Below are 14,412 nucleotides of genomic sequence, written 5' to 3'. Positions count from 1 at the left end.
GAAACTATGCCTTGTTCTTTAATCCCATATACAAAGGAAAGCCTCCAAAACCCAGTCAGGGTGTAGTTGAAAACACAGCTGTGCTGTTACATTAAAGTTGACATGCAGCCCTTCCTCCTCCAAGCTACAATTCACATCCCTGTGTAATATATAAAAGCAACAAATGGGTAAACAATGTCAGGAATGGTGCCCTAAATAATGTAACAGAATTCCCTCATTCGCTGCCCTAAACAGTACAATATAGGAATTCACATTGCTCATGTAATACAACAGAAGGACAAAATACATTCTCTGGGGCTATATCTTTCTCACTTTCTATATCTATATTCCTGCACTATTACTTACTGCCTATGAACACACTAAGTTATTAATTATAACACAGTTAAGCATTATTATGGAAACGAATGAAATAATAACAAGCATGATATTTAAACAGCGCTATGCACTATTTTGAAGTCATTAGTTGCCCATTTTAAAATGATGACTGCGAACAGTTTCTAGTGTGGGGAAGAGGGAGCAAAATAGAGAATTTATTTTCTAAGAAAACATTACACTCCTCTCTACCCTTTTCACCCTCAAGATCACTCAGAAATATGTGTAATCTCCATTGTAACTGGGAAGAAATTGTGATTTTAGTTTTTCAGGTACAATACCAAACTTTTAGCATGGCTTTATTTTAATGCAATTGATTTGGATAATTAGAGGAAGGAAACAGGAACTATTTTTAAACATTTTATTGACTTCACACAATGAAGAGATAAAATCGTATGTGGCATATACCAACTTCATCTGCTGTACAGGTTCACAAAGGTTCCCTCTCCAACTCATTCGAACAAGTTATGCAAAATACAGCAGCTATTTAGCTGGTGGGCTCAAATTTAGTAACATGTGATGCCCTATTTACCACTGCACAGTAACATGATGCTTTTACAACCAACAATAAAAAGGACTGCATGAGGGTATGATAGGACCCAGTTAGAGGCTTCCAAAGCAAAGCCTCAGCTGCAGAACAGATTTACATATCCTTTGGGTGAGTCAGAGGTGACAAATCCAAGTATAAAACTCTGTACTAATTCAGACAGTAGGTTTGGGTTTTTTTGATCCACTGGTAGCTAATGCTTTGTATTCTTTCCTCCCCCCACCTCCCCGCTAGCATCCAACATATGTTGCTACTTCTTTTCTTTACTATTAGGAGTGGTTAAGATTTCCTTTCCCACCTTCAGCTCTCTCTGGCAGCCTGTCAATAGATTCCTCAGGTCGTGTGTGTTAACACATGGCAGTTCATAAAGTACTTACTCAGACTTCTTGCTGCTGCTGCCATTCGCAGAATCAGTGTGTTGCTTGTCTTGGACTAAAACCTGGATCCCCAAGGACCTGATAGCCCGCATCAGAATTGTTTCCATCGCCTCAACGGAGAGCTTCTCGAGAACAATAACTCGACATCGACTCAGAAGAGCGGAATTGACCTGGAAGGAAGGGTTTTCTGTGGTTGCCCCGATCAGCGTCACAGTCCCACACTCAACGTGAGGAAGGAAGGTGTCCTGAACATGGGAGGGAAACAGAAAAAATTGATCTTAATCAACGACAACCTGAACCATCCCAAGTGAGTAGGTTATTAGGCATTTTAAAGTACATTTTTCATGGCTTGCTATTTTCCAGGCTTCCAGTTGATACACCTTACGAGCTCACTGACAAGACCGCTCATCAGCCAGTTGCCTAAATGAATTAATTCCACTCACACAGTACATGACTGGTTATTTCACTTTAATAACCTGTCCTTTCTCCAAGAATGAACTGAGATACTGAAAAGAATGGCATTAGGAAAATGCAAGTCATTACCATTTAGTGCTGTGATTTTGTTTCATTGTTAGGCAGGCAGCAGATACCATGAAAAGCTGCCCTCATGGAAAAGTCTTATAGAATTTAGCAGCCAACAAGGATACTTCCTATAGTTTTTTGGATCAAACTTTAGAATTCTTGGAAGGGATAATAATTCTCTATTAAATTCTACAGAATAGGTCAAAAACTACAGAAAGAATTTATGAGAAACAGCTAACCTACCAGTTTTAAGAATGATTTCTATATATTCCATTTCTGTTAAACCCTATTGGTTTGATGCCTACCAGTTTTTGTAGAACTTTTTCCTAAGGGTATCTGAAGTTTTGAAGCTGTGGTATTAAAGTTTTAAAGAATATGAATAAAGGAAATGATGCTCGAGAAAGAAAAATTCATATTGGCTGTGGTGAGGTACTATTCATAAATACATTTCATGTCTCAGTTCGCTTTCTTTTCTCAGCAGAGAACAGTGGGTATGTACAAACAAGGAATGTCTGCAGGCTTCCTAGTGACATGCTTTTAATTAAAAACCTGAATGTAATATCACTGAAATGAAGGCTCTTCTTAATAAGCAGATATATAGGAGAAGTGAAGTTGTAAGACTGCTATAAAGAAGTAAAATTTCAGGAAAAAAAAAAGTCATATGTGACAATGCATGTAAAATTTCTACAAAATCTGATTTGGTTTTGAATTAAAGTTCTTGAAAGGCCCACAATACACAACTGAGACTCCTAAATTAGAAGCCTAATTTAATTTTTAACTTCTACAATGAAGTTTCTGAAGAGATCAAGCAGTGACTTAAAATATAAAAGTAGAAGAAACATTTATTGTTCAGCACCAAGGTACATACATTTTAGGCAAGTAATATGTTGACAGAAACTTTGTTCCTGACAGTTAGGTGGAGCAGTACCTGCTGAGATTTATTGAAACGGTGAATCTCATCAATAAAGAGGATGGTCTTCCTCTTGAGGAGTCTTTTTTCATTCTCAGCTTGCTTGATAACATCTCGGACATCATTTGTCTTGGCACTTGTTGCTGATAAAGTCACAAATCTTGTACCATTCTTCTTGCTGTTGCTGGCTATGATATGTGCTAGGGTAGTCTGAAACAGAGGAAAGAATTAGCTTTTTGAAATCATTTTGGACATATAAAGTATTTGCCTATAGGAAAGAAGCCAAGAACAGAGCAGCATGTTAACCTACGGAGAGTGTTGACACCTTAGAGAACAGGAAGCTCATGTTGTTCTAACACAGGGAAGATGTGAAAACATTCTGCTAGAGATATGTCTGCCAGCTACCATCCTCCACTTTCCAGAGTTGCATGTTAAGTACCTACTTGGTATCAATATAGAAAGAGCCAGTGCCCCAATTTAGCACAGCTTTTGTGACAGCTGTTTTTTTCGCCCACTGAAGAAAAAGGAACCCCTTCCTCCAAATGTGCTACAGAGGACAGGAGATATGCTGCTCTTCATTGGGGGATATTGCTATAAGTTACCACACAGCACAACAGCTGAGGATACTGAGATGCTTACAAAAAGTTACTTGAAATTAGACAGCATTTGAATATTTTTAAAAATCAAATCACAGCATTTGCTGTTCTCATTGCAAGGAAAATGAAACAATACATGAATAAATATTCAGCAAAAAGTAATTCTCCATATGGCCTCAGCATTTTAATAAAGAGATGTTATAATCATACTAAAAAAACCAACAACCACCTGACTCTTTACAATCTAAATAGGATATTTTCTAGGCAACCAAACCTGGCCTTGATAAATGCAATGCAATTACTACCTGCCAAACAAACTTAACTTGTTTTAAAGGATGGTTTTCTTGTTTTCCGATCCATGATCCTCTCTATACCAACCACTCCTTCAGAGCAATTTTTATTTATAGGAATTTAAATTGTGTTCATTTTAGCATGGGAGCAGCCTGCAATGCTACTTTATAGTCTGCAGTGTTGTTGCAGCTGTGTTGGTCCCAGGACACTAGATACACAAGGTGGGTGCCATAATATCTTTTATTGGACCAACTTCAGGACCTGAAGAAAAGCTCTGTGTAGCTCAAGAGCTTGTCTCTTTCACCAACAGAAGCTGTTCCAATAAAAGGTATTACCTCACCCACCTTGTCTTTTAATTCCACTTTATAGGCAGACACACTCAAGTGAATGTGCACATTTCAGAATTTTTTTTTTTCCCCAGAACCACCTTTGCTTCCTGAGCAAAGGCAGGTATATTGGTGTGTCCCAAGCAGAGCAGGCAGCTCTGTGTTCTGGAACACTGCAACAAAAAGCTGAGAGTTTTTTTCCCTGAGCTGCCTCCTCCTTCACTAATGGTGCAGGGGACAAGTGCCAGCAAGCCAAAGATTGTCTTGAAGATATATTCCAAGGATCAAAATTAGTGTAGCAGGTGCACTGAACCCGATCCTCTTGCAGGGAAAGATGTGGAAACAGAGTCATCTACCAGTGTAAGAGTGACCCATTGCGCCAGCAGAAATCTGTTTGCGGTTCGTTCAGTAACAGCGCTCTCTTCCTTTAAATGGCTCCTCTCCTTGCACCAAGGTGGGTCTAAATCCGACTGTCCTCAAGTAAGAGAGGAATGACTAAAGGGGATAATACACCCTTATTGGGGCAATAAGGTATCTCTTGCTTGCTCTAGTCATTGTGTGCTGATGGAAGGTGCCTTCCCCATTTTCTTTAGATGAGATTTGGTTTCAGTGTGCCTGATGTTCTGAAACCAACACAGAGTAATCTCACATGCTGAGTCCACACCTCTGCCCATCCCCATTGAGCTGGTTCACTAGAGGAGGAGGAAGATGAGGGGAGAAGTATTAATTTCCCTGTTTGAGTGCTCTAGAAGACTATGCTAGAACACTGTAAACTGCCTGTCCTGCTCTGCTCAGGAGATCATCTCCAAAGCTGCCCTCAGACCTGCCTTCAGTCAGGAAGCAAAAACATCCAAACAAACAAAAAACAAAACAGAGACACACGCACATTATCGCCTTAGAAATTAAGTTGCCAAAGTAAAACCAAAGTTGGTGTGTCCCTACAAGTGGGATGATAGATTCACAAAGTGTCGAAGGAGAGTATGCCCACACTTTAAAATGCTGGGTGCACTGACTCATTGGCTCATCCAGTCTAAAGGCTGAAAACAAAAACCGATCTCCCATTTTCTTTGAAAGCAGCAGAAGAAATGGATGACTTGACCAGCTGGCTGTTGACTTTCCTGAATTTGTCCTTTAGCTCCACTCAGCGAGGTATCCCCCACAGTGAATTTAGGCAGTGATTCCACACGTTAATGGGACCACTCACACACTTAAGATTGACATATGCTTAAGAAACTTGCTAAATCAAAGCCTGGCAGAAGAATGCAGGGGAAGCTAGTTTTCATTTCTAACTTCTACAATTGTCAGTCAATGTATCCAGGATTCATAAACGCAGGTCAGATATGCCACTTGTTTGCAAGGGAGGGACATAAATACAACTTTTAAAAAAACATTCATTTTTGGTATAAAAAAAAGTTTGCAATTACTGTATTTTCCTGTGAAGCAAATCTGAGCTAGGTTCCTTGAACATGCCACCTTCAAAACAAAACAATCTTGCCCCATTCCAGGCTCTTCTCCCCTGATATATAAATATTTTTGGATGTTCTGAAAAATTATTTAGATAAAGAAAAACACTTGGGGGGAATAAACTTGAGGGTAACATTAGAGTCACAGATTTCAACTGAGAACTTGGTAACAGTTTTCAAGCTGATGAATCTGGATACTACTCTCTTCCCCCCCAAAGGTCAGAGGTCATGCGATTAGGATAGGGTAAACTGCATTTGAAAATTAATGCTGAAAGCAATCATATTCTTGGCCTCTTCCTTATTATTTTATGCCATCAGTCCTTTAGAATTAAACTGCCAATCACAGAGATGTGGAACGTTTCCTTACTTCCCCATCAGTTTCCTCTGAGTTCACTTCATTTTCATTTATGCATTTTGATCTAATGCCTGTAGCCAGAGCTAACAACATACTATACATTTTTTGTAGTGTATTAAGCTACAATGAAGCCAGGAAATATATACTGTAGTGGAAACATAATAGGAGCCCAAAGTACAACTACTCCCAAGAATGCCGTTGCTTGCACAGACAAGCTCGAGGAAATGTGCCAAACTAGTATGGCATTTTACAACAAATTTAGTTATAGCGTATTCTGGGGATGAGATGAAATCTGACTATTACTAAAAATCCAGTATGGTACAAGGAGAAAAAAGCACCAGATATTATAAGGACATCTGAAATGAAATTAAGTTCCTAGATTTTTACAACATAAGCAGGCTATATTGTTAGTGTTACACTGAAGCTTGCTTTTAGATGAATTAACAGTATTTCCCATCAGAACACAACACAATAAATTAGAGGAGACATTTAAGCAAGGTAATAGTCTGCTTCCTCATACTGGCACAATGTACAAGTACTTCTTGTTTAGATAGTGTTCTTTACTAATAGCCAACATGAGCACTGCTCCCACACCTATTTAATTCAATAGCATTACTTAAGTAAGAAGAGGATTGGTCCCATAGTTCGAAGTCTACAACTTTAGCACAAACGCGAAGCAAGGGGCAGGACTGGGAGCAAATGTTATTATAGACCAAGACAGCCAGCTGGGATGGAGCAGCATAGAAAGGAACTAAATGTGCTCATTTCATAGCCTTGCAACAGATACCTACCCGGCCAACAGCCCTGGGACACCAGCAAGGAGAGCAGTTCCCTGGGATGGGTTTACAAAACCTGTGATCTGCCCCAGATGAACTATGGGTTACCAGATATATTACTGAACTAACCTTGTAGCACCCCATTCTGTCTGGGAGACACAAGGTCAAGTCAGCTTCAGACTAAAGGAAGCTGGCAGGATAGGAGATGAGCATGGCTCAACTGTGGCAATGGCTATCGAAATAATAAAAAATTTAAAAATTGATAACACTTAGCTATGGGGAGATTCCAATATGCTTACTCACCTTGGATGGTATCCAACTCCAAAAATAGCCTACTATGGACTACTTGAGGAGTAAGGTATTATCACTGTGAACAACAGTTTCAGAATCTGGCCGATAGCACCTATAGAACCCAATTCAGATCAGGTGTAAACAGGCACAAGGCCACTGAATTATACTTACCGAAAGCAGAGCTGTGCCTGCTTACATTAGGTCTGAATTTGTCCCTTTATATTGAAACTGCTTTACAAATACAATGGTCCGATTCTGATCTCACTTTCACCCGTATCATTCCATTGACCTCAATGAAGTTACCCCTAATAAGAGCTGGGTATGATTTTTTGTCCAAAATTTTTTTTGGCAAACAGAACACAAAAAACAACAAATCAGATTTGGTGATACCAAAACGCTCTATGAATTTATGTTGGTTTCCCAATTGTTTGTGTCCAGCTCCCGCCCCCCACCTCAAAAAAAAAAGTTATGAAAAAGTTGAAACATTTTCTTTAACATTTTGATTTTTTGTTTCCATATGACTGTTTCAAAATTGCCTTCATTTTAAAAATTCAAAAATGTACAAATTGCTCAAAATCTAAAATGACACATTTCATTTTGACCACAGCATTTCTTTCAACCCCAAATGCAATGTTTTCCAACTTCTCAATTATCCAAAATTTTTGCTTTTGGTCTGACCTTAAATTATTTTTTTTCCCCTGGAATTGCCAGCAAACTGAAAAATCCCTTATTTGCAGAACTCTACTCCTGATTTACACCAGTGCAAGATCAGAATCAAGCCCATTATGTTTGGAGACTGGTTCCTAATGGCAGCAGAGATCATCACTTTTCCATATCTGTTTTTAATTTTAAACTCTGTGCTGTTGTAGAAACCATCTTGATTCTTAGTTAAGATCTGAACTAAAGCTCACTGAAAGACTTTCATTGACTTCAGTGGGCTTTAGCTTAGGCCCCAAAGGATTAGGAAGGGACATAAAATGTAACCAAATATTCAAATAGTTCAGATAACTCAATTGCTAATTAGAAGGGCGAGGGAGGGGGAAAGAGAGGAAATCAGTTACAGCACATTTTACAACCAAGAGACCAGAATCCCTATCTGCAAATATTTTGTGTCTTGTCATGATGAAGTTTTGAATAAAGCACATACAAGGGATTGGTTAAAAATAGATAAAAATAAACCCAATGAAATTTAATACAAATTGCAAGGACAGCTTGCTATGTTTTGATGTTACACGTTCCTGTCAACATTACCTACATTAACCTAGTATAGGATTGCACACACAAACCCAAGCAACAGTGGCTAAATGCTCTCTGCCCTAAAATTCTCTAAGCAACAGTGTCCCAGATACCCACTTACTTACATTTTTCCCCCCATAGGTTAACAGCATGCTTAACCTTCCTTTTTTTTTTTTTTTTTTAAAAACACATTGATGTTTTAATTGTTAATTTAATTTAACACAAAATTGTTCAGGATTTTGCAGCCCCAAAAATCTATCTGTAACAGCAAAGTTATTCTGTGCTTGAGCTACTGGTATGGACGTCCCCCTGCTGTCTCTTTACTAAAATTGGGTGTTCCATGGCAGACAAGCAAAAATCTAAATCCCCACATTAAAGTGTCATAAATCACAGCACAGCTTACTCAACTTGCAAACTTGGATTTAAGCAGCTCGGCCATTATAGACATTCATAAGAGGGTTGTTTTTTTTTTTTTTTTTTTTTTTAATTTTAACAGTCAGGGTCCATTGGTAGAAAATCATGGCATTTCTTTGAAAGGTGCTATTTACATGCTCTCTGCTCATTCTTTGAAGAGCAATGTTATTGAAATATATAAAAGAACATAAGTTACTAGCACACTTGTAAAATATAAATAATACATAATAAAATAAAAGATGAGTTAGCAAGAGAGTCAGTATTTTTTTGTTTATAAAAAAAAACAGAGCAGAAGGACAAAGCTGCAAACACATCCATGACCTTATCAAACCCAACTGAGAGAGCAGGCTTTTAAAGACTGTACTCCTTTTGGAAAGCATGACAAACCTTTCAGTAGCAGGGAAACTTAAAAAAACAATTCATCCTAAAGGTACATTAATTTGGTCCCATCAATTTTGACCACACCCCCTCGAACATAAAAATTCAGTCAAGGCTGAATTCAACATAATTAGTCTAGTCACACACACACACACACCCCACCACCACCATTTGTCAGCAACAGATCCCCCTGAACTGGGACCAAATGTAAATGGGATAAAAACAATTTGAGATCTGAGAGTGGGTGGATATTAACTATCCTTCTGGGTACTCCCTTTTTCTTGTTGATAAGAAAAATAATGGGATAAGACTCTTTATGGAATGTTTTTCATATACCTTAATTGTGTGTATGCTCATATTATTCAACTTCAGTTGAATGACATGATTGGGGTTTTCATGAGGATTTTAATATTGTTGCTATTTAGTTGGTTTGGTAGGCTTGAAAAGACTTATTTTTCTTAGCAAGAAGGATATTGAGGCTTTTCTATGAATAGGAGATGTTACAGCCCATTCTGAAGTTTACAATTTCTGTTAAGCATTCTTGATATTGCTAGTTTTAGTTTTAAGGAGGTAATGTAAGACTGCTACCCTATTTCACAGGACTGAAAAAACAATGATGAGGCTTCTTCAGAAAAATTCTTAACTCAAAGTTTCATGACAATTAAGAGGCCTACAGAAATGTTGTAGGATCCTGCAACAACTGCATTCCCTGTTATGACTTACCACGGTAGTGTAGACAACCTATGCAACGCAACTCTAGCTATGTGAATACGTACCTTAGGTTGTGTTACCGCGGTGTCTCCACCGCAGGGGGGTCAACGGGAGAAAATCTCCCATCAATTTACCTTACTCTTCTCATTGGGGGTAGAGTACAGGGGTCGACTGGAGAGTAATCTGCAGTCAATTTGTCGGGTCTTTACTAGACCTGCTGAATCAACCACCAATGGATTGATCTCAGAGCCTCTATTCTGGCTGTAGTGTAGACATGGGTAGAAGTTGTTAATAGGTCTAGGAGTCTAACTTACACCACCTTATGTATCACTTCTGAATTTAGCCTAAGGTACCTGATGCTATTCCTATTTCAACACATGAACACTTGAGATGATTTCTCTGGTATCTAGGGCTTAGAATCAAGATTTGATACACTTGAAGCTAAATTACATATAGCGTCTGTTAATATTTCTCCACTGGAAAACCCAGCTAAGATGGTGGAGCAAAGTCTTAAGGAAACACAAGGAAGTCTGTACTGGAGACAAGACCAAAGGACAAAAAAAAAAGCTTAGTGGAGAATTCTGATTAAAGGCAATTCTCCTCCTCAACTCCCAAAAAGACAGAAATATGTCAAAGCTATATTGAAGTTTTCAATATCCATGTGTTATGTTTTCTTTTGACATTTAAAAAGGGGAACTTTGTGATTTTTACACTCTTTGTTGAGCTTCTTGGACAATTTTGATATTCCTCTCTGGATAATAAAGATTTTCAGGATTATTAATAAAAGAAAAGGTCCTACACTTGTGTCTTTTAATTAATTATTTTTCAGATATGATGATGCAAAAAATCAAACAAGACTGAGAAACCATAATGAGGTCAATTTGAAAAAAAAAAAGGGGAATATTTTCTTCAATAACAGAAAAAGCTAACACCTTTCCTGAAGTTTCAAAGGATACTCAAGCTAGATGAAAAAACTATATTGCTTTGGGATGAATTTATTCCTTTAGTCTTTTCTGCTTTTGTATCCTTTCCAGCCAAAAGAAAGCTAGGGAATAATCAGAAATAAATATGTTAAGAATATGTTAATGGTAAAATGTTGTTTTGTGTTTTACTTAAATTAATAATACCAAGTGTGCCTCTGAAAAATGGGAAATACAATATTATCTGGTTCTTTGCTGCAAAATACACTTTTTGATTTACATTGCTTAGGTTACAAATAAATATTTTAAGATAATCAGTCTTCTTTTTTCTCAAGATGTTTTGAGGTCTTTTAAGCTTTGATAAGATTTTGATGATGTGCCGAATGATTTTACCTTTATCTGCTATATTGTCCAAGTAAACTGATACTGAATTATTTATTAATTTAAATGATTTTTAAAAGCTAGAAAAAGAAACGTTTAATCCTGAAGAGGTGCTTATTGGTAGACAGAGACTTTGAACAACAGAAAGCTTTCACCGTCTGACCAGTCACTGTGTGGTGTGAGCAAACATCTTTCTCCCTAAGGTCTTTTTGATTTTGAATGCTGATTGAGGTTCTCCCTTCCCTTCTCTGAAGAGGTAGTTTTCCCCCATCCGACTAGTTTCTTAAAAGTACTGTATCCACACACAGTAAGATCCCCCATTATTTCTTTATCAAATAATTCTTAGACTATATTTAGGTCTATCAAAGACAAAAAGCCAAGGAGGATGACAGACAGCTGTTTCTCATCATTAGAGTCATCTTGGTTTAGCAGTGTGGACCACCTGAAGTTTACAGACCAGGAATTTAGGGAAGAACATTTAAAAAAAAAAAAAAACACACAAAAATTTTCCAGCAATTTATATGAGAAGTGATTGAGGCATATTTTAAGATAAAGCTGAATTCTACCAATATTCTGGAAATAGCATTAGGCAGATCTGAACACAAGGAAAATGGATGACTTAAAGGTAATGGGGCTTTGTGTGGGTACAGAAAAATGTTGCAAGACTGCAGACGGTCCCAAAGAGTTTACAATTCACATAGCTTTTTGAAATTAATCAGTCAGTGAATAAAAGGGATGGAAGAAGCGTGGAAGCAGGAAGAAAGAGAGAGAGAACAGTGAGACCAGAAAAAGGTGAAAGTTAACTAACTTAGAAATACATCAAATTTATTTACAAACAGAAGGGCTTGAACAAAATCAAAAGAAAACAATCCCACCTCCCAAAAAAACCTCTCTCATCTCAAGATTCATACAGTGCATTTCAGGTCCTATCTCTAATAGAAACTTAATTATTATTCACACAATAAGTACATTTATAAGATGTAAATTTTAATAAGGATAAATTTTTTTATCCACAGGAGCAACTAACCATAGGAAGAATTTACCAAAGGTCATGGTGGATTCTCCGTAACTGCCATTTTTTAAAATCAAGATTGGATTTTTTCTAAACGATACGCTCCAGGAATTATTTTGGGGGAAGTTTTATGGCCTGTTATAAAGGAGGTCAGATTAGATGATCACAATGGTCCCTTCTGGCCTTGGAATCTATAAATTAGAAGCAACTAATTGATCTATTAGGAGACTTTTTGAGGTGAGGGAACATACTGTTGGTTAAGCGCTCAGCTCAGCACCTTACAGAAGGTGAACACAGCCTTTTTCTATAAGATGTCCTACCAGGATCTGATAGAGAGACTCCATCAGGTGTTCTGCTTATTATCACCAGTTGTTCAAGGGAAGGCCATGGAATTACCCTGGTAAGCACTGCCCCATGGCACTGAAGGCAGCACTGAGCCCTAAGGAAATGCACAGAACAATTAGAATAGCTGGAGGAGCTGGACTGCAAGGAACTATTTCTCCCGCAGTTACAGCCCTGTCCATCCCAAGAGAGACAAGGTGCGGGAGACTATCTTTTATTGGACCAACTTCTGTGCTGGTGACAGAGACAAGTTTTGGAGCCAGACACACCTGAAGAGCTCTGTGTGGCTCAAGAGCTTGTCTCTCTCCCCAACAGAAGTTGGTCCAATAAAACATATCACCTCCCTCACTTGGCCTCCCTAGTGCGGCTATTCATTTAGCCAGGTGAGGAGAGAAATTCAGAGCAGGAGCAGAGAATGGGCGGGAAGCTGCGTTTGGGTAAAACCGCCCCCCCCCCCCCGACCTTGCGTGCGGGCCGGGATTTGTGAGGCCCGGGTCAGTGTGCTGGTGCCCCCGGGTGACGCCTGGGGAGGAAGCTGCGCTGCCCTAGTGACATTGGGGCCGGGGCTCCCTTGGGCCGCGCAAGCAGCCCCGGCGCCACTCACCTTGCCGCAGCCAGGGGGCCCCCAGAGGACGAGCGAGGGGATTTCGTCGGCCTCCAGCAGGGACCGCAGCAGGGTCTGTTCTCCCAGCACCTGATCCTGCCCCACGTAGTCCCCCAAGGTGCCCGGCCGCAGCTTATCGGCCAGGGGCTTCCCCTCCAGCTTCTGGGCCACGGTCTCCCCGCTCAGGGCAGCCGGCTCTGGGCAGGCGGGGGCCGGGCTTGCCCCTCGCTCCTGGCCTCGGGCTGCAGCAGCAGCAGCTGCAGGAGGAGCTCCCCTGTGAGCCCCCGCTGCCCCGCCCGGAGTTCCCGGGGGGGCTGCGGCCGTCCGGCCCTTGTGGAACAGGGGGAACACGGGGGTGGCGGGGCCGCTCCCGCCCTCCGGCTCCTCTTCCTCGCTGCTCTCCCCCGGGGTCCCGGAGAGGCGCATTTTCTTGCTGGGGGGCTGCGGGCTCCGCTCCGCCTCCCAGTCCTGCAAGCACCCGTCCAGGTGCGAGTTGATGTGCAGGGCGGGCAGCTCCCACAGGCACACGGGGCAGCGCACCAGCGGCGCGGCCTGCGGCGCCCCGGCCCCCTCCATGCCCCTGCGGCGCCCCGCGCGGGCCGGAGCAGCAGCAGCAGCAGCAGCTGCCGCCGCCGGCCCCACCCACAAGCGGCCTCCCTTGCTAGAAGCCGGTAAATGCTCCCCCCTCGCTCACAGCTACCGGCCCGGGCCGGCAGATTTCTTCCTCCCCCCCGCCGCTGCCCCTGGACGCGGGAAGCGAATGTCACCAGCCCGTGTCCTTCTCGTGTAGGCGGTCGCAGCGTGTAGACCTTCGGGAGCTGTAGTCCTGTGGCTGTGCGGGGGGGGGGGGGGTTCACTTCACTTCACTTCTTTCCTGCTCTAAAAGAGAGATAGAAAGTTGTAACCCACATTCTCCTCTCCCTCCGATTTATTTAGACCTGCTCCCTAGCAAACTTGCTGCATGGGGAGGGTTGTAAAAATTTGTGCAGTGGGGGTGCTGAGAGCCTTGGAACCAAACTGTAAACCCTGCACATGATGGAAGCCACTGCAAGGCGGGCGGAGGGGGTGCCGTTGCACCGGTGGTTCTCTGTGTGTCCTTTCAGGTATCTGCCGGTGAAAGAGACCAGCTTTCCAGCTGCACAGAGCTCTTAGTCTTCTTCAGGGCTGGGCGCTGGGTCAGGGGTGTCCTTGGTATCACACACAGAGCTTCCCCCAAGGGAATATGGCCCAGGGTTTTATAAAGAGGAGGCGGGGGTTTGCTGGGTCTTAAGAATTGTTGGGTTGTGCCCAAAAATCCATACTATTTGAATGTGTTCGAAACATATTTTTATTCCAGATTATTTTGTTTGGGGTTACTTCCGGTGCTAGTCCCTAATGCTACTCAATAGTATTTTGAAAAATTAGGAAGCAGAATCCTTAAAACAAATTCTATTTGTTCCTTTTTTAAAGCGCTCAGTCTTTTAAACTGTCACATATTGAAATATTTCTAGTAGTAATTTGTCTCCGATTTAGGCCCTGATCTGCACAAGTGCACATGCAAGTGGTCTCACTTTTCTTTTTTTCTTTTCATCTCCACTCTTTCCTTTCT

At 40.9% G+C, this 14,412-nt stretch overlaps 1 protein-coding gene across 2 annotated transcripts in view; it reads right to left on the bottom strand.

Annotated features, from left to right (window-relative positions):
• WRNIP1 (WRN helicase interacting protein 1) overlaps positions 1–13,545 on the bottom strand; it is a 30,749-nt gene extending 17,204 nt beyond the window's left edge. The window contains exons 1-3 of one of the 2 annotated variants that reach the window (XR_006279055.1): positions 12,825–13,545; positions 2,747–2,938; positions 1,297–1,541 (exon numbers count right to left, since the gene is read on the bottom strand). Coding sequence is in view for 1 of the 2 variants with exons in the window: in XM_038393183.2 (XP_038249111.1) it covers positions 1,297–1,541; positions 2,747–2,938; positions 12,825–13,400 (1,013 nt within the window). In the remaining variant the exon portion in view is untranslated. The remainder of the gene's footprint in view (positions 1–1,296; positions 1,542–2,746; positions 2,939–12,824) is intronic. The other variant, XM_038393183.2, reaches the window with a different exon arrangement.
• Between the last annotated feature and the right edge of the window lie 867 nt (positions 13,546–14,412).

Source organism: Dermochelys coriacea, chromosome 2 (genome assembly GCF_009764565.3).
Source record: "Dermochelys coriacea isolate rDerCor1 chromosome 2, rDerCor1.pri.v4, whole genome shotgun sequence".
NCBI classification, from domain to species: Eukaryota; Metazoa; Chordata; order Testudines; family Dermochelyidae; genus Dermochelys; species Dermochelys coriacea.
The sequence above is the reverse complement of the archived record's forward strand: the minus strand, read 5'-3'. Positions and strand labels throughout refer to the sequence as shown.